A 21,776-nucleotide genomic window follows, 5' to 3' on the forward strand; every position below is an offset into this window, starting at 1 on the left:
CATTTCATTGCGGAGTTTTTCTTTTTTATTTTAATAAAGATATCGCTCTTAACTGAATTTACCGAATAAATTACATGTATATTGTTTCCGAAAAACATTTTCTACTCTTCACGAATTCTGGTGAAATCTTTCGTGCAACCTCCATCTACAAAGTTATGGCATTGTGGATAGAGGTTGTAAGGTCTGTGTTCTCATACAGATTTTGGTGTAGGGTTTGTGGTTCTTAGGTTGATTGTTACGTCTAGGTTGTAACCAATCTCATAATCTGTGTCGGTCATCACAGACTTCATAAAAATGGTTGGTACTTGTCATAACCATGCCAATTGTCAATTAGTATTTATAAATTAGTCGTGTTTGTACGTGTTTGTACTAACTCTGTGATAAACTTTGAGTGTTGATTCATAAATTCAAGGTGACTAAACTTTTCAAGTGTTATTATCCATACGGAACAACAGAAGAAGTCTTTAGATTGTACCTACTTTCAAGTTGGCAACTTTCAATAGTTTTACACGATACGAATAATAATCACCGGTTAATCTACATACCTTATCTATTTTTGATACCAAGAACAACTATAGTCGTAAAAATGTAATAGGCCCGTTTTGACATTTGTGCAAGACCATAGAATGTAACTTGGAACGAAACTGAAAGAAACAAAAAAATAAAAATCAATTACATACAGTGTTTTAAAAAATACGTAAATTTTTTTGGGACGTTAAATAATACGAAAGAATATATCGCGAGTATTCTTTTTGCGCTTACTTCATAGTAGCATGCAATTTATAATTGTTGCGAAACGTTCCGAAAACAGTTACGTTCTCAGTCTTTTTTTTTTTTATACTAGAGCTGTAACCATTTTTTTACTGAATATCGAAATTATATATTGTGTAGTTATTTTTACTGCAACGAATGAGCTTGGTTCTCAAAATGGGTTCTAAATAATGAGTCTGAGTTGATGTATCTGACCAAGCGGCACATGACTGAAGCGTCCCCGCGCGCACTGCGCAGTTTTTCGTTCCTCATCTTGTAAAGTTGACTGTGCGCTCGTTTAAGTTTGATATATATTGTTTACTTTTACGTTAACTATGGCTCTTCTATTTTGGACATTAATTTAAACATAGTGATTTGACTCGATTTTTGTGTTTGTTTTTATATAGTACTAACTCTGTTTCAACATGTTGAAAAGTGGACGTATAATCAACAGCCAGTTACGCGTATTGGTTGTGAAGTTAAAGGAATACTTTGAACGAACGAACACTTTACAATACATAATAATATCAATCCAGTACTGATACAAACTTGAATTGATTTATCGTGAGTATCGAGTACAGAGTCTTATGGTTCCATAACTAGTTACGTCGCGATGACAAATGTCAAAACGGGCCTATTATATTTTTACGACTATAATCGCCCATCAATGTGGATCCGCACTGCCTTCTGCATTTGTAACTATTAATTTCTATTACTCTTTGCAATTCATTTCGGTAAGACGTCTAAATATTATCGTGTCAACGTTACTTCGGAACCAAATGCCGGTTTTTTTTTGTTTATGTTGTGTTCTACGTTTTCTATAAAAGCCGGTCTGCCACCCAGTATGACATCATTCGCTCTGACTAAGCAGTAGTTGTTACACTTTGGCACGCTCATCGAAATTTTTACATAAATTTGTGAATTTCCCTTCAATTTAAACTTTCATTTACAGCTGTTCTTTACGCGTCAGTTCAGACAGTGAGCTCAAACATGGATTCAAAGGCTCTCTCCTCGTCCATTGCCCAGTTTTCAGCCAGATTTTGTAATGTAAGTTTCTAGATAGAAGAATACTGACCAGTTTAAGAATACTATGAGAATTCACCCATTACAATGGTGTCTTGGGTACCAAGGATGTCATGAGTCAACTTCTTAAAAGCAATAATTTTGTAAATCCATATCAGATATTGTAACACTAATGCTTAGTATTCTATAACACAAGCAAAGGTTTTAATTTTTTCAGTTTTGGTTTAAACTATCATAAAAATCATATTAGCTATAAAGTTTTAATTTATATCTTTAACTTTATACAACACTGTAACACCAAAATCAAAGGTTTTTAGTTTTAGTTTTATATTAATTTTAGGATTTGTTAATAATTTAACTTATTTTTTTAAACAATCTGTAATTTTTTAGGAACTAGACAAGACCAAGAATGTGGTGTCCTCACCTTTATCAGCAGAATTCGTTTTGGCCCTTGTTGCTTTAGGATCTGAGGGAGATGCTCATTCTGAACTTTTGACTGGACTCGGCATTCCTGATGATGATGCTGTAAGTACATATATCCCTACTAATATTATAAATGTGAATGTAAGTTTGTTTGTTACGCTTTCACACAAAAACTACTTAACCAATCCTCATAAAACTTTGTACACATATTCTTGGAAGTGTAAGAAGTAATATAGGATACTTTTAATCCCGACATTAAGCTCGGTTCCTTCGGGAGAGGGTATGAGTGTTTGACGATTTTACACCATAACTCCTACAAATTATAACCGATTTAAATAATTTTTTTTATACTATAGAGGTTATAATATGTGTTTAATTTTGCCGAAACTGTGGTTGGATATAGAGGACAGAACTCCTCTGCGGACAGCAGCAAACCCCTCATTTCAGGCTTAGCGATACTACATACTTTAATTTTTTTTAGACCTACAACTAAATTTAATGCCACATCAAAAACAAAATCAAACGCAGACGAAGTCGCGGGCAACAGCTAGTATTATATAAATTTGTATGAAAAGAATCCTATTATTAAACAATTTTTAACCTTGAACTAGGAATTTCGAAAAACAAGGCAATATAAAATCACCAAATGAGGATTATGGGACCAACTTGTAATGGAATTTAAAATTGTTTTAGATTCGTTTTGCATTTTCAACTGTATCTCAAAAACTGAAAGCAGTAAAAGGTGTTACTCTAAATGTTGCTAATAAAGTTTATGTAAAAGAGGGTGACTATGATTTGAACGAGCAGTTGAAGAATGATGCTATTAAAGTTTTCGATGCAGGTCTTGAGAAACTCAATTTTGATAATGGGGCTGCTGCAGCTAAACTTATCAACCAATGGGTGAGTTTTCGTTTAAATTAAATTACCTGTAAGTACTTAATGATATAAATTATTATGTCCTCTGTTTATCACAAACTTCTTACTTCAATTTATCATTTTCACATCTTCCTACAGTTTACTTTGCAGAGTAAAGTCAACAATGCCATTACATTACAGTACATTTTCTGTCTGTGTACCAGTTTTTTTTCAATACAGGTTGAAAGCAAAACCAATAACAAAATAAAGGAGCTTCTCACATCAGACTGCCTCAATGAGGATACACGACTTGTGCTGGTTAACGCACTTTACTTTAAGGTATTGCTATTTAACTTGTTATGTTAAGAAAAATATCTGACCAATTTTATTGAGATTTTTTTTAATAAAACTAAAAAAAAAATACAGAAAAATTAAGCATATGGTAAAACAGTCTATAATTCAATAATTGTTACTACGGGCAGTTTACTATTTTTATAGGTAATTTTATATTTTACAATTTCGATAATATTTTTAATGGCAATAGATTTGTAACAGTGATTATGCAGAATACAAATGATATTCTCATACGATTCCATTCAGTATTTATCTCTAATAAAATTATTACTGAATTATCACATAGTGAGGAAAACTGCATGCCTGAGAGTTTTCATAATATTCTCAAAGGTGTGTGAACCAATCCACATCTTTTTGTAAAGAGGATTTTTCTATAATTACTTCCATGTTTTAGGGGCAATGGAGTAAACAATTCGACCGCAACAACACTAGTGATCAGCCTTTCTATATCAATGAGGAAACCACTGTTGATGTTCCCATGATGTATAGAGAAGACGACTACTGGTATGGGGAAAGTCAGGAATTGGGAGTGCAGGTAAACTTCTTTATAATTGTTTTCAACTTTCTTTCCAAAGATCTACGCACTGTACATAAAAAGCAAGTAAGATGAATCTGACTGAGTTCTGCTCATGATATTAAAAACTAAAGTAAGTAAAGTTTTCGTAGCTAGTATCCACCTTGTTGCTTTTGTGACCTAAGAAATTTTATTCAATTTTAATAGTTTACTATACTAGACAGTCAGATTAGTTTTAATATTGGTAAACTAGAAAACCAACAATAGAGAAATTCTTGGTCTTTATAATTTGCAAGAATTTATTTACATGACAATCAAATTTTTAATTGTTCAGTTCTTTTCTACAACAACCGTAAGTTGGATGCACATTCAATCTTTTAAATTGATGAAAATCCAATATACTATGAAAATTAAGCTTAATTAGGGAAATTCCGTATGGTGTCATTTATAATTTCTTCAATCTTTACACTCCGCACCAAACAGATTTTCGGCAATGTACGCACATTTCGCTCCGACTGGAGCATCCTCGGGAGAGGTTGACTTTACAATGAGTAATTTAAATTATATTTTTTTTTTAATATATTGTATTTAATTGCATAGAGGCTACCGTTTGGCGAGTATCACAAAAATCTGTTCTTGAGTGGGTACTTATCAATATTGAGATCACTTATCGTGGGGAACCACGCCGTTTATTTCGTCTCGGCACAAGATAAAAATACGCGATAAAAATTCTCAAGCTTTTTTGTTGATAAATCTGGACTTGAAACTTTAATTCTAACGCTATAGATTCGAAACTTTGCTATCGGGTACAGCAGGTTTTAGAAATAGGCTAAAAATAATAAACAATTTGAGCGGTCTGGAATGCGTCAAATGGATTTCGTTCTCGGTAATGGTTTCTAAGCAAAACAAACTAATGTTTGCTTTTATTTTTGTATGTTATATTATTTAATAAACGTAAAATTATGTTGTAAAGGCTGTAGCTAGCGAATTCGGTATGTTTCTTCTGAATGCGAAAAGCGTGTAAACTCCACGCGCTAGTTAACGGCTCAGAATTTAAAAGCAACAGATAACAATTAATTTTTTTTTATTCCTGTTATTAGTTGAATATTTGTAAGTAATTTCAAGAAGTTCCATTAAAAAAAAAATAGTTTCTCATTTAATCTTCAACACTCAGTTGCATTCGAATTATTTCACACTAACTTTTTCCCGCCCAAGTGTTAACACTGTTAAACTCGTATTGGATTCTTACGTTCTATAAACTATCTTCAATAATTATAGAAAGTGTGGATTTTTATAAATTCGTAACGAATGAGGAACCTACTTGCATAATTTCATAAATGGAGATTCGTATTATTCCTTACATGCAAGCATGTTACTTTTTCCTATACTATCTAAAACGTTTATCAGGTTGACCCAAATAATTAATATCATAAAATACTTAGTTCAAATAACAAAACATATTGAATTACGGATCACCACTTTTAACCTACTTCAAAAAAGGGAAAGTATGTTGCGGTGAAGTAGGTAAGTAAAAATTCAGTTCATACCATAACAAGTTATAGGTGGAAACTTTTAAGTATATAAAGAACCTAAATTATTAACATTTCCTCACAAAAATAAATAAAGAGTGAAGCGTTGCGATTTTCGTAAAATTCATCCCTGAATAGGTGAAGCGATCATGTATGAGAGAGATTTGGTTAGGTTGTGGACGACTTATTATGATATCATTCCCGATTTCTCCGAGTTCTTTATTTATGAGCATTCAATACTATTGATCTTGCTAAAATTCAGCACAAAGATAGCTAGCGTACATGAGAATGATGTAGGCATCTTTCAGCCCGATAAATTATTTTAGTTCTACGGGAACTCTCCGTGGACGGAATTTTGGGCATCTAGCCAATCTTGTCATAAGTAAGTATAATAAATATGTAATGTAAACGTTAACTTTTGTTGGTTAAGTTGGTCATTGGATCGATACACTTATCGTTTACACTGTCTGTCTGATAACTATCGCCCTAATGATAACGTTATATAATAAAAACGAATGATTTTAACATACACTGCACACTTAATAACAGGGATTGAAAAATACAAAACTGACTACATTGTTCTATCATACTTATTATAATAGTTAGTGGCGTGCATACAGGGCATTAACTAAGCGATCAGATGATGATATAGAATGGAAAAATCTCCAGTTAATGTTAAAAACTTAAAAGGCTTTTAATAACTATTTTTTTCATTTTACATCATCAGTGCATACCCTGTATGCTTAGACTGAACTAAATTGACGGGTGTAAAAATAGTGCTACCTTTTTCCAAAATTAATGTAGTGAAAAGGATAACACTACTTTTAATGTGTCAATATTGTTCAGTTTAAGCGACGTGTGACAGCATGGTTGGTAAAATTGATAACTTCTTCACGAATTATGAAGATTGACCTGTTGTTGATCTCAGACTATCTTCATTAGATATCCACTAAATAGCCGTTGATATCGAAGAACAGCTAAATTTAGTACAGTTACATGTGTATCTACATAAATCAAAATCTTTGCACTACACTAAATTAGCAGGTTTTTTATAAATTCTGAACTTATGAAGTACCTATCATCTGAGTGTTGAAAACATCAATATGCAAAGGACGTCGCCATCGCTAGTTTTATGTGAACAAACACGCGGAAATAGTTTTTTTGAAATTCACTATGGTGAGTTTATACTTAAGTTAAGTTATAGGTATTCTTGCAGCTTATCGAACCGGTGCGTTTGTCGCTTCGTGTTTATACAGGATGTTTGGTGCATCGTGTGCCAAATCGAATCTGATGATTGGAGGGGTCTTTGGCTATCTCTTCAGCCCTCGTAAAAAAATCTTGCTCAAACGGTTTTTTTTATACTGATTTTAAATTGTTTTTTTAAAAATTGTAAAAATTCTACATTTAAATTTTAATAAAAAATAAAGTTGTTAAGTATTAATTAATTTTCTTTTTAATCTTTAATTTGTAACGTTTTACGCTTCTTTTGAAACTAGAATTACACGCCAGCAACATCTAGTTTTTGTTTTACAGCCCCGCAAAGTTTTTTTTACGTAAAAAAATAAGCTTGAACGTCAACTTTCGGTTTTAATAAAAAAAAAACTAAAAGTGATCATGTTCTTCCAATTTTTTTAAAACATCTCTGGACTGTCCCCTTTCTAATGGTGTGCAATATGCCATGAAAAGTAATTAGTAACATCACTAATTTTCAAATTTTCTAAACTTGGTCGCAATTTTCTAATATTCAACAGGTGAAAGAAAAACAAGGGTTTGCGTAAATAACACTCACAATTCACAAGGCAGATGACATTTTCTGTCTCTTTCATAAAGTTATACCTGCCTGATAACTTAAATGGCGATAATTATTTAGAGTTCCTGCAAAATGATCTGCCGGAATTATTGGCCGAGGTGCCCGTGTTTAATGAAGATGTGCCCATAGTATTTCAAAATGACGGCTGTCCCGCGCATTGGCGTTTAACTGTGAGGGAATACCTCGATAATGTGTTCCCCAATTCGTGGATTGGGCGCGATGGGCCTATTGCATGGCCTCCACGTTCCCCAGACTTAACTCCGTTAGATTTTTATGTCTGGGGACGTGCCAAAGAGCTAGTATACGCCACAGAAGTCCCAACGAGGGAGGTACTAATACAACGCATAGAAGCGGCCTTCGGTACAATTAAGAACGAAATACGGCTTCGGACTACAACTGTAACAATACGTCAAAGATGTCGGGCCTGCATTCGAAACAGGGGTGAACAATTTGAGCAGAATTTGTAAAAATTATGAAATAAATGTTTCAAATGCAATGTATTATTTTTATTTCAAGTAAAACCTACGAAATTTAAAAATTTTACCTGCTTGTGAGTTTTATTTACGCAAAAACTTGTTTTTCTTTCATCTGTTGAATATTAGAAAATTGTGACTAAGTTTAGAAAATTTGAAAATTAGTGATGTTACTAATTACTTTTCATGGCATATTGCACACCATTAGAAAGGGGACAGTCCAGAGATGTTTTAAAAAAATTGGAAGAACATGATCACTTTTAGTTTTTTTTTTATTAAAACCGAAAGTTGACGTTCAAGCTTATTTTTTTACGTAAAAAAAACTTTGCGGGGCTGTAAAACAAAAACTAGATGTTGCTGGCGTGTAATTCTAGTTTCAAAAGAAGCGTAAAACGTTACAAATTAAAGATTAAAAAGAAAATTAATTAATACTTAACAACTTTATTTTTTATTAAAATTTAAATGTAGAATTTTTACAATTTTTAAAAAAACAATTTAAAATCAGTATAAAAAAAACCGTTTGAGCAAGATTTTTTTACGAGGGCTGAAGAGATAGCCAAAGACCCCTCCAATCATCAGATTCGATTTGGCACACGATGCACCAAACATCCTGTATATGTAGGCATACAAGAAACAAGGCAAGAATTGTTCAAATATAAATTTAAAATTTAAACACTCCCAACGTATAATATAGTGTACATTATTCTATTAGTCCCTTAGATTTAATACCCATATTGAGGGAGTTGTGAAAACAAATAGAATTAGCCTAGCTTATACGATGACTGATAATTTTTAATCGGCATAATTTATATTTTTCAAATGTGTTTCGAAGTATTACAGTGCCAATAAAAAGGCTACTTTTTGACATTACGCTAAAACTGAGTAAATTGTACGTATCTTACAACTTCTTACGGTTTCCGAGAAAAAATGATTAAATACGTAGATAGAGCTATTTTTGCAGATGCAGGACAAGTCTTAACTTAGTTTTAGTATAACGTCAAAAAGTCTTCTTTTGTGCGGCAGAATTGTACACAGGAGTTTCTTAGATAACGTTGAGAACCCAATAAGTTTTGATGGATTTTCGGTTATTTCATTTAGCACCATGAAATTTGATGTTTTACCAATAAAAATTTATAAACACCGGTTCTTTTTGGGTGATAATTAACCATTGTTAATTTAAATAATATTTTGTCTCTAAATAGTGTATGCTTTTGGTAGTTTTATCCAATTTTTAGCCATTTTTTAGTTATAATATCTTACAAATCTTAGTGACGGCACCATTAGTTCCAAGCTGTTTAAGTTTAGGGTATCAGCTAGTTTTTATGAGTAACGCACATCCAATGCAATCTAAATAACCGCCGTGTGGTGACGGCAGATCAGAATACAGTTGTCACCTCTTCACCTCTTCCTACGGCCAGCAGCATCCTCTGAGTATTTCTACTGCTATCATCTACTGAGATTACGAACCTGCCAGCCCAGCGTGGTGATCATGGGCAAACCCTTCGGTTGGATTTGGAAGAGGCCTTTAGTGCGTTGGACAAAAGGCCACTCCCAAATCTATAGTGGAATGCAATCTAACATTGTTTCAGTTGCTCCGAATCTCATACGTCGGCAATGAAGCCAGCATGCTTATACTTTTGCCTAACGAGATCACCGGCTTGGACACGGTGCTAAAGAAGCTGGCCGAGGGCTACGACCTCTTGGCTGAACTGGACAAAATGTATAACACGAAGGTCCAAGTTAGCATTCCTAAGTTCAAGATTGAAACCGAAATCGACCTCGGTGAAGTTCTGCCAAAGGTATAACTTTTTGTCTTAATAGAATACTTTTTTGCAGATGACCGTGTTGCTGTTTATTTTCTTTATTTTTTTGACACTTAAATAGTACTTTAGCAGTAATCCGCCAATCAGATAGAAGAATAGAAGTGAGCAACGTTGTCATGCATGATTTGATCGAAACTAACGTAAACACGCAACGCACGCAGCGGAAGCTCTCAAAGAAAAAATAACCCTATTTTGGAACATTCTTTATTGGTGCTATGCTCCTATTGGTCTTAGTGTGATGATATATAGCCAATAGCCTTGCTTGATATATGGGCTATCAAAACTGAAAGATTTTTTTTCAAATCGGTCCATTAGTTACTGAGATCAACGCGTTCGAGTAAACAAACAAAATTCTTTACCTGATAGTTAGTGGAAAACCATAGCCTAGAAACAGAACAACATTTCGCAGGGCAGCCAAGGAACACGTCCTGCAACATGCTGTCTTGTGTCGGCGTAGGTGTTAAGCCTCGAGTGCTTTTAATAACCCCGGCACCCACGCCCTTCAGACCGGAACACAACATTGCAACATTGCTGCTTGGTGGCAGAAATAAGCGTGGTGTTATACCCTGTTACTACTTATATGTTTCAGTGATGACACGATCACTTTATTTATTAATTAATCATTGGAGGGACAGGGCTTTTTTTTTGTCGTGGTGGAAAAGCTTTATAGCTTCCTCCGACCCTTGGGCACGACGGAGGTAAAGTGGGACTCCTCCCTCTAAAAGGGTATGCCCAAACTAAAAACCAACACGGCATCTCCCTCTTGTTGGCTTTGTTAGTCGCCCGGGGAACCCGTTGTATACCTCTCTGTCGGGCGTGACATGGCCTGCTAGTTCATAGTATTTTGTCTAATATTCGTATAATAGTTATCCTATCGAGTGTAATAGAACCAAAAGGAAAATTTTCTTCTTACGCATAGAGTCAAAAATAAATATGTGAATAATGTTTTCCCAAACACATTTTTGTACATGTAAAGAATGTTATCTGTGGACCGATTAATATTACGCGAAAGCGACTCATTGCATTTTTCAAGATAAGATAATGGTAGACGTTAAGGATTTCGATAATTACTGAGTATTGATTGGTTGTTCATATTCTATTTATATAACAGTGAAGTATTTTTGCGCAGATAAACGTTTTTTAGGAATTTATGTTGCGATTGACTGAGCAATCCAACCTATCAAAACCATTGCCTATAAACAAAGCCACACATCGCCTATAACAGAGCAACACTTCGCAAGCATTCAAGGAACGCGTCCTAACAACTGACCCTGCACTATGTCCATCAACCTAAAGCGTAGGTGCTAAACCTTATGTGCCTGTAATTACACCAGCAGGGCTAGCACGGGCAAGAGAAAAAAATTATATCCCCCGAGTAATATAAGTATAATATAATTAACGTGTCCACCTGCTAACGCAAGGGAATATGGAATGGGAGAAGTTTATCCCCGGTTATTATTACACATGTATATTATTTAGATATTATTTCAACTTGTGCGCCAGTGCTTTGAGAGTGGATAAATCTGTGGGAGAAGAGAGGGATATAGTTTTCTCCTGCCCATGCTATCCGTGCTGCAGAGATAAACATGGAGGTATTATTCCCCGGACGAGCTCTGTAACAAAAAGCTAAACTATTACTAAAATTGGAAACAACAATTTTATTACCACGTTTATTACGACGCGGAGAGCTCGGAGCATTTCACTGTTATCAGAAATGAGGAGAGCCGTAGAAGGACTAGCTTAGTAAAGTTAGCTAGTAAAGTTATTTACATAGCGAAACCGTGCTTCGGACAGCGTCTTAAAATGTCGTTCCCAGTTATTATCGTCAACTTATGATAGTAGTCGTTGGAGCCACCCCGCTTTAGAGCAGCGTTGTAGGTCTTGTAATCTAATATCCTCTCAGTTACTATGACAGAAGTGGCCTTTTCCGAGCGGGATTTTTTAGGCTGAGCGAGGATTGTGAAGTTCGGAATCCTTAAAAACCATGTAAAAATTATTACAGCTCGGCATCAAATCGATCTTCAACCGTGGTAATTCTGGACTATCGAAGATTCTTAACAAGCCGGAGGAGATCTACGTGTCCAAGGCTGTACAGAAAGCCTTTATTGAAGTCAACGAGGAAGGCGCCGAGGCCACAGCGGCTACGGGTATGTTTTTTTTAAATAGTAGGTTTATACACATGTCCTGCAGGGTTTTAGGTAATATCATATAAAAACTCTGACCAGTAGTCATAATAAGGTTAGAGTAATGGGCCGGACATACTACATGTTGCTGAGTCGAACCAAATCGAGTTTTTCCGGTTAGACGCAACGTTATCAAATTTTGAAGATATTGGTGTACCACGATGTAATGAATACATCTGCTTTCCTTTTCGAGTGTACAGGCGTGATGTTAAGTTGTTTGATTGCGTAAACAATGCATGTTTACGCAATAGCAGCAATCGCGGTTCTTTGCTTTCTTCATCTAATCTATACAAGATTTAAATGGGACCATTTCGGGATAAAGCTCTTTCGAACAAAAAAAAACAAAAATTTTGAAAATCTGTCTATAAATGACGGGAGTTATGGCCCCAATTTACGAAAAGAAAAATAAATAATTGCCTAATAAAAAGTTGTGTGGTCAAAGTAACGGTGGGAGACTCTGCCGCGGCCAGTAGAATCAATCTTACCCAACTTGACGCACTGCCAAGAGATTTGGCGTACCTGTACGATGCCGCGTAGAAACTGAGGACTAGGGATTTATTAGGTTTCCTTTCAATCTCACAATGCATCGTGAAATAATGAGATCGCGGTCAAGCGCTAAATAGTAATCAAATAAAAACTACATACAATTGCGACCTCGCGCCATTTAAGTAGCAGCAGGTAAACGCAGCGTTGATAGGCCTCCGACGAGGTGGATGGATCTAGCCGCTGAATCCAAGCGACACAAGACCGTGGTATGTAGAATTCCCTCCAAAACCTATGTACAGCAGTGGTAAGTCTATTTGTTGACCTGAAATGGTGATGACAATATTTTTTTTTTCTTTGATGAAAAAAAGATGATGACAATAATTGTGAAGGACTGAAAACTTCCCCCTGTTATTAAAGTTAATTATTTTGTTTTTTGTAAGTATGTATCTGTCCGAATAACGACTACAGAGGTACGATATTGAATGCCTAAAATCCTGTATGATGGAATATGTTTGTTGATTTGCGCTTTTGGGGTGCATGCAAGGCTTGGGGTGTAACTTTTATCTTGTCATTTTTCATTATCATAACAATAAAGTTTGATTCATGATGAAAAATTGTTTCGTCAAAAAGTCATAACTGTTAACACGTCGTCCTGTGCTTATACATCGTTGTTTGCCTGAATTAGTAAATATCGTACAAATATTCATTCAATTATATCAATTCAGTTAATTATAAAGCTGTCTGTCAGCTGCAAGATATGGCAGTTTATAATATAACTAAATGTATATAAAATGATCATCACTATCGGCAATCATTGAACTCACGCGCGTTGATTTGTAATCATTTCTATTTTTATAATGTATTTTTTTTAATCTATATAAAACTAGTCAAGCATGATCCAATTAAAAGGCTTGACTACTTGTATACTACATGCTCTATTCTGTATGTTTAATTATAAAATTATTTTAAGTCATAACACATAATAGTATGTAGCTTTTACTGATTGAATAAAAAGTAATTTAATTTAAACGCATAAATATATCCAAAATTGGTTTAATTATCCTCACTGAAAAATGCCTTGCCTACGGAAGTGCTGAATTTTGCGAATGCAATAGGTGTCATCACTCATCTATTGATGCAAAGCCTAAAGACTAAAGGCCTATTCCAACAAAAGGGTTTGCCTATAAGCGCCACACTAACGGGTAGCACAAGATGCTGTTGCCCTTTTTCCATTATATTCCCTCAGTCGCCTCGTGGGAAGAGGAGGCGCGGTGACATCTGTATCGCGATTCTATTCTATGTATACCGAAAGTAGAGTAGTATTCTTAAACTCGAGGATTGATACACCATTCACATGCATGCTAATGCTTTCGCCTTTCTGCGTTTATCCGTAAATAGAAGATTATACAAGAAGTGCATAAAACAAGCCAATTGATTCAGGACATTTATCCAACCGAACCGAACTAACTAGTAGGATAATTTAAGCCGACGATAATACATGGATATTACGACTGTTTTGATCACTTTGCGTGACACTTTGATTATAAATATCTAGGTCAGAGATCTGCTCATACTGCCTAATCAGTGCTTTTTTTCATGCACCGTTTTCTGGCACTATACAAATATAATTACACAAGATTCTGGTTTATGCAATATGTAAGTTAGAATCAGTTAAAACTATTTTTAATTTGTTACCAAGATATAAGCTGTCTCATAAAATAAACGTAATTTATACTCAGCTATTGAATACTTATTTGTATACAATACCCTGAGATGGTTTCTTTTTTTAAAATATTAATTAATTTTCAGTCAACAATTATTACGGCTGACTAGCAAAAAATAGGATTAGGTATAGGATTTAGGATTTCTTGACTGAAAATCTATTTAAAAAATGAGCTACTAGTCATTATAGCAAGTTTCTAATTCTAGACGAAGAGAAGTTTGTGTTTTTGAAATATAATCAAAGTGGTTTCGAACTTTTTAGTTAAATTATTTCTTTTCAAGTCGCATAGAAATGTTCCTACGTGCTTAACGCTGTTGTTTATCTAAATGTATGGTATGTCTATATAATTAATTCGATTTCTCATTCTTATTAGAGGGGAGGTTTGTGGCCAGCTATAGGACAAAAGTCAGAGAATGATGATGATGTTTTTTTTTAACCTATCAGACAAGTTAGCCCATCACTGCAACGCCTTCTGGTGGTAGATGGCTTGGTATCTAGTCTTTCTTGAACCACGTCTTCCGTCGGGAATCCAGGACCCCCACTCAATGCTCATCGCGAACTAACCACACCAATATGTCAAATAAACATATAAAAAATAAGAATAATAGAGATATGGTTATATAAAACAATACTTAAAACATGTTCGGGGTATGGATGTTATGTTAAACTCATACTCATGATCGTTTTCTATATGCGCCGTCGAACGATAAAATCGCTTGGCGGCACGTCTTTGTCGGTAGAGTGGTAACTAGCCACGGCCAAAGCCTCTCACCAGACAAACCTATCAGAAAGTGGGTTGGAGTGGTTTTCCATATGGACATTGTTGGAATTGTTTGTGTTTCAGGAATGACCTTCATGGTATGTTCAGCTATAATGGACGAGCCCCCAGTACCGAGGTTCATCGCCGACCGGCCTTTCCTTGCAGCTATTGTAGCAGATAATACCGTCCATTTCACTGCTACATACCGCGGAAAATAGGTTTTAAGACCTACATTCAAGGACGTAAGAACATTTTTATGCGACTATGAACAAAGGAATTGAAAACACATTATTTTCATAACTTAAAAAAAATCATAATTTAAAAAACGTCGTCTTCGTTTCGTTACTGTCATTAGAAAATAACTTTCTTTGCAATTTATAGATAGATAGATAGAAAACACTTCATTGCACACAAAAAGAAACAGCTCATATGACAACTTAATAAAATAACAAATATTGCTATTGTAAATATATAGGACGTATAGCATACTTTTTTTAGTGTTCCCTGTTGACCCATCCATGGCTCTACAAATTTTGCTCGCAAATCTGAAGGTTTTGAATTATATTGATTATTAATTTCAGCATATAAATATCGTATTTATAAAAACCGTTGAAAGCTCAGTTCTTCTTATTGATGGTCTGCAGGACACGGGGCCGATAATGCGATCCGTTTTATTTTATGTATTAAAGCTTCAATGGTTTTTATTTTTTTAAACTATTAGTCGCGTGATATAAAATCAATATGTGCGATATATCAAACGTTTCTAAATTTATTATTCTATAATTGAACTAATAACAATATATTTATTTACAAGAATTATGGTAAATACAGATCTAGTTACATTGTAAACAGCTTAGTATATTCTACTAGTTGGTGTGTGAAAATCTTAAACTAAATTACAATTTTATAATGAAATTTATAAATTATTCAAAAGAATAGATCATTTGAATTTCATTTAAATTAGTCAATATATTAAGTAAATTAGATGTACGTTATTGTTTTTAAATAAATCTCCACACCGATCAAATTCATGGATAAAATTTCTAGCTAAGGCAACACGGACAGTTGACGTGTTGCTATGTTTAATAGTTGACTGACGTTATGGAGGGCCAAGAGAACAGCGGTTTAGCCACAGTATTGAACTCGGTTGTCATGAGTTTGAATCTCATTATTATAAAACAATAACCACAGGCACACCCACAGGTACAAACAAACCACAGGTATCTTGGAAAAAAACGCCCGAATTGCTTTAATTTTATATAAAAAATGTTCCCACGTCCTGAAGCGCTAGTGAAGTATATAATCATTATAAGTATTAAAATATTTACTATATCTTTCGGTATGCAATAAACCATTTTCTGAATGTGGGTGGCCCCATATTACTAATATCGTTTATACAAATCCAAACGGTTTTTACTATATACAGGCAATTATTAAATTTACGTTGTAAAGTAAATTTTAAGACAACAAGTTGCAACCATTTTTCGAGGGCTTTATTAGAATAAATATTATCTACCTCAGATTTCAAAACTACTCTATATTGTTGTATTGTATTTTTTAGTTACTTTCGTGCATATTACACAGTGATGAGATGATGAACTCTCATATAAAAATGTATTATTTTAATTGTTATTGTGATAGAGTACATAGTGCGGTCATAGTCGTTTTTAAACTTATTATTTAGTATTTTTATAATGCAACTACAAATAATGTACTTAAAAGTTGATCGCAGACTGACGCATGAATGAAAGCAACGCTTTTTTCATTAAATAACAATACTGCACTTATAAAAATAATACTGAAGTTTAACTTTTCTCAAGGGATGGGAAGCTAAAATTCTGTCACAGCTATCAGCGTGTACCTATGGGGTTTTTAATACGGAAGTACTGATGGATTATAAAAAAAAGCTAAAAGTTTAGTGCATGGATTACAGAAGAATATATAGGTTTAGGTTTAAAGACATTTATTCCCATAAAATGACCTAAGTCACTTACATAAGAAACTTAGTTTTCTATAATAAATGAATACACTTCGCCATTAGACTAAATTAAATTCAATTTTACTATTAACTACTCATTCAATGTATTCGTCTTTAAATTTATTGGTATATATAGATATCTTCATATTTCATTCGTTCTATTATAAGTCGGTAGTAATTCGGGTTCTAATGATACACAATGGTTCAAACCAAACTAAATTGACAGGCCACATGGCTTAACACCTACATCTTAAGTTGATGGACGCAGGACGGCAGTTTGTAGGATGTGTTCCTTGCATTCCCTGCGACCTGTTTCTCTGTTTATAGGCGATGGTTTCCTCTTACCATCAGGTAGGCCGTATGCTTGATCGGTTTAATAAAAAAAAAGTTCATATATTTTCATACAAAAGAAATAGCATCTGCTTGTTTGCATGCATAAATTTGCACCACTAACATTGTTTTAAGTTTCGGGCAAAGGTTTGTGTTTTTGGTTATTTGTGTGGGCGTATGTATATCGTTAAATGTTAAATTGCCGTTGGCTAGTGGGGGCAGTGCGTACGCGACGTTCGGCGACGATGCCGAGGAGCGTGCGTGTGAACCGGCCCGCACTGTGGTGTGTTATGGCGCATGGGCTGCCGCTTGTCACACTAGTACCCGCGCCCGGCAACCGCGCGGCCCGCGACGAGCTATAGATGTGAGCTGAGTCTGTGTGCGTACAGGCATGGTGATGATGATGCGGTGCGCCCGGCCGCCTTCGCCGCTGTTCCAAGCCGATCGGCCTTTCCTCTACGCGCTGCTTGATGGCCAAACGGAGCTCTTCATCGGCGTCTACCGCGCACCCTAAAGCGAAGGAGGCACCGATAATATATCCACACTGATCACGAAGCACGTTTAATAAAACACGCTATATTTAGTATATCTATATTTTTTTATCGGGCAAGTGTTTGATGTAATTCTAATTATTTGATTGAAGTATATACTATTAATAAATTATGAAAATCAAAAATTAAATATGGCTCACTTGCCTTATTTATATTGCCTCATTATATGCAACGTGCTGTCCACAATAGCGGCTAACATACTCACAATCGAGCCGATTCACCAACACGGCCAGCTAGCAATTGGTGCTCCTCCGCTCATAACGCTTGAGCAAAATGCAAAAAAGTAATATAAAAATCATTATTGATTGTGTATCAATGCACATTGATAATATTTGCTGTATTGGATGATTTGATTCATGCACTAACCTGCTACGTTCACTTATTTTTAAATAGCCCACTAAACAAATATTACGACCTCGCTTATCCTCATAAAAAAAACCTTTAACCATATTTTATTTTTATGGTTACCTACCTAAAGTTATATAATTGTTACCGCAACTTATGATCATTTTTAACACTTGTGGATTCGCTAAGTCATGACTGACTTTGCGTAATTTATTTCTCGTAACAAACTTACTAAATAAACATTTTTTTCTTTATTGTATTAATTTTATTATATTATCATACTGCTCGCATATATTTACCACGACAATATTAAATCGATAGCTAACTGTTGAAAATTATAATTATTCATAAAATATTTGTTCGTCCGTGTTCGTTCAGCGTTTCTTTTTTAATAATATTTCTTGTATATTGTAACTTTAATATTATTTTTGACCTCGCATTAAACTACAGAGATAGACATATCTAAACTACAAAAAAACAGCTATTTGATAAAAAAATAGTACCTAGTATAAAAAATGGGTATTCTCTTTTTTTAGCATCATAATCAATTTAATTTACGCCCGGTTATGTTTTTAATTTTATGCGCATGGTTATTTAAAAGCGATATAACTAGTAATCAAAATAATGTATCATGTTACGGTCAAATAAGCGAGCACATTAATTAAATATAAAATAATAATGAAAGAAGCCATTTTAACTTAATAATGGCTTCTTATTAAAATGTTTGCGAACAAGACATTGTTTTGCGAGAACAACTTTAGAATTCGTTCTTAAAGAATCACCAAATGTTCAAAAACTATAATTTTAACGAGATTCTGTTGATGCCCATCGTTCATTAAAGAACTCTTGGTTGACCAGAGCATGGGATAGTGCAAGAATCATCTTAATAATAACAAATTGTGTTTATCTGTATATTATAAGTATTTATGTATATTACTTATAAAAAATATTCATCAGTCTTTTCAGTACCCATAACACTTACGCTTACTTTGAGGCTAGATGGCGATCTGTGTATTACGATACATATTTATAATTTATATTTTATTTATCATAAATATCAATACTTATATTGTAAATTCAAGAGTGTTTGTTTCTTTCTATGTTACAAGTGTCGGGCTCAACCGCATAAACGATCTTGATGAAATTTGGCACAGAAATAGATTGTATCTCGAGACTTTATACTTATTTACTTAGGTAACTTTATTCCCACGGGATTTAAAAAAAAGTTAGTTCCTACGTCACGGGCGTATGTCAGTTACAATAACACTAACTGATGCCCACCATTAAGTTCGCGTTTCTTTCGGTTTTTTTTCAAATAGTTTTCTTTGTCGGTCTCCAGAATACAAATAGAAGCAAAATTTTATCAAGATTAAGAGGTTAAGTGGTTCGTAGATTGACAGAGGTTAGTTTTAAATCTCATCGGAACGATTTTTTGGTGCTTTTCTTGGTATCCTACGTCCATCCACACAATGGAAGTTTTATATGCTAAATATAGGGAACAAACATTCGAATTTATTATTATGGATACCGTTGTTTTTGCAAGCAGCGACGCCGATGTAAATCATGCTTAGGCTTATGACGCAGTGGGTTTGTTGTCTTTGTTAAAAACGGGTAAAACAGTCACAATTCGCTACGCCATATCAACGTTCTAGGATCTGCTATGATAGTGCTAAGAATATTTAATAAATCAGATTTTTTTTTCCCACAAGCATTGAGTTTATAATATATTATGATTTATTTTAGGAACTTTAATTTTTAGTAGTACCTAGTACGGTGGCAGACCTCCTGGGCTTGCATTCCCTGGTTAACGTTGCTCTGACCAGAAGGCCCAACTTCTTGGTCCGCCAATTATTCCTATAAAAACATATTATATAAATGAAAAGCACACTATTAAAAATTTATAAAAATCGTCCACCTTTCCTCGTGCGGGGCTTTTGAGGGCTCAGTGTGAGGAACCTCCTCACAATACGCGCCGTTTCGAGGACTACTGCCTTCTGTAAAACAATAGGAAAATATAGGCGCTACGACGTTGATAAGGCGTGGCGCAATGATGGTGTATAATTGTTTGTATTACAGCAATGGGCATCATGACGTTTTCGGCAATGCTAGACGCGGAACCCGTGCCGAGCTTCAATGCTGACCATCCGTTCATCGCCGCTGTCGTTGCTGACAATACAATCTATTTTACTGCTACATTTTATGGAAAGTAGACAAACGTTTCGAACATTAATGTTGAATGTTTCGAATATAACATTAATGTTAACGATTTGACATGCTGAAATCTGAGCATGTTTTATTAATTCTAACATTTTTGCATGGAACCACTACTGATTGACAATTCACGCGATTGCCTTAACTATTTTTAATGTTAAGGTTTAAAAGTCCAGACACACGTTTATGCCAAGCATTACAAGTAGAAACATTTTAATATGTCAGTGTGTATATTGGTTTAAGTAGTCTATGTTTATATTTTATATGCCCTTTTACCAAATAATGCATTTAATTTAGATACATGTAAGAGTTCAAATGTGTTATATAATTTAATATTTAATATAATGTTCCGTCAGAAATAAGAGAGTACAAAGTGCAATTTATTATACATACATAGCAGTATTTGTAAGTATTTATTTATTGTTGCTTATTAAATTTTATTTATTGATACCTAAATGTTTTTCTTTTTTATTAAAACCCAAATCCATAATTTTATCTATAAGTACAGGGTAACTTGAACGAGGGTCATTTGAAGAACAACTAAAATAGTGGGGCCAGGTTTGCTGAATAACTGGTAATTTAATTTTATCTCTATTAGAATCAAATCTACACAAAATACTTCAATCCCTCTCCCTTTGCAATCACTATGTGTGTACTTTGAGTTTGCTCGATGTTAAAACGAGACAAGACGAGAGTATGTCGGACACATAACTTCGCCCGTTTAACTTTTTCTTAAGTTTGAAGGCTAAGCACGCACATAGATCTAAGGATAAGATGTTATAATTTTCCAGAAATGTGTCGAATAAACATTTTTCTCTTTGTTCATTTCCGCGAATCTACATACGACGCCCCTGTATTTATTATTGCAGATTATACCCAGTTAAAGAAGAATGGACTGGACCCTTTACAACTCACAAAAGAGAAAATTATTTTTTATTATAATATGATTAACTTATTTCCCGCATGTTTATTTTCAGCCGCAAATTTGGAAATGCTAACCGAAGACCCTTGTGAACAGTTTATAGCATGCCATCCATTTATATCATTTGTAATGTTGAAGAACAATAGTTTTTTCTTGTTTAAATATATAGTACCACAGAGATAAATAACTAAGATCTGTAAATAACTAAGATGTCTTCTAAATTTTCCAGCTTCCAAGCTCGTAGAGTGATGGGGTCTATGTTCTTAAACTCTTCCATCAGAGTGCTTTTATAGCTAAAGCAATTTGTTCACTGTCTTTCGACTGAGTAATCTTTCTTTTTAATCATTTGTGCACAAGCGACCTGGCTACATTTCAGTTTGAGATGACTAGTTTACATTGCACAATGGCTAAGGATGTTCCTTAGCAGGTTTTAAACAGAACTAGATTAAACAATCTTCTTAATATATTGAGTGATTTCTAGTGGAGCCGAGGACCATAAAGGCGATAGCACCTCAGAATTTAGACTCCATAACACAGGTCCAATTTCGAGAGAGAGGTGAACCACCCCTCACGAAAATCTAACTCAGATGGGCAGTGATCGGGTAGTTTCAATACATATTTTCGTAAATATGTCATTAGCGTTATGTCATTACATTTTCATCAGCTATCTTAGTATATTTATTTATTTATTAGCGCTCGAATACCAACAAAGTTTTTATACAGTGCGTGCTAC

General features: G+C 34.4%; 1 protein-coding gene across 5 annotated transcripts; it reads left to right on the top strand.

The window, feature by feature from the left end:
* The first annotated feature begins 296 nt into the window (after positions 1-296).
* Positions 297-20,526, top strand: LOC120637593 (antichymotrypsin-2-like). Of its 5 annotated transcripts, none has more exons than XM_039909444.1 (10): positions 419-574; positions 1,406-1,445; positions 1,703-1,797; positions 2,164-2,298; positions 2,890-3,096; positions 3,292-3,390; positions 3,800-3,940; positions 9,321-9,530; positions 11,557-11,701; positions 19,987-20,526. In XM_039909444.1, exons 2-10 carry the CDS (start codon positions 1,418-1,420, stop codon positions 20,118-20,120), a joined length of 1,194 nt encoding a protein of 397 aa, XP_039765378.1. In that variant the 5' UTR covers positions 419-574; positions 1,406-1,417; the 3' UTR covers positions 20,121-20,526. The 5 variants fall into 5 exon arrangements, with proteins under 5 accessions (XP_039765380.1, XP_039765378.1, XP_039765379.1 ...); XM_039909445.1 differs by lacking the exon at positions 19,987-20,526 and adding an exon at positions 17,404-18,868; XM_039909442.1 differs by lacking the exon at positions 19,987-20,526 and adding an exon at positions 17,228-17,395.
* The last annotated feature ends 1,250 nt before the right edge of the window (positions 20,527-21,776 follow it).

Source organism: Pararge aegeria, chromosome 4, assembly GCF_905163445.1.
Source record: "Pararge aegeria chromosome 4, ilParAegt1.1, whole genome shotgun sequence".
Classification (NCBI taxonomy): domain Eukaryota; kingdom Metazoa; phylum Arthropoda; class Insecta; order Lepidoptera; family Nymphalidae; genus Pararge; species Pararge aegeria.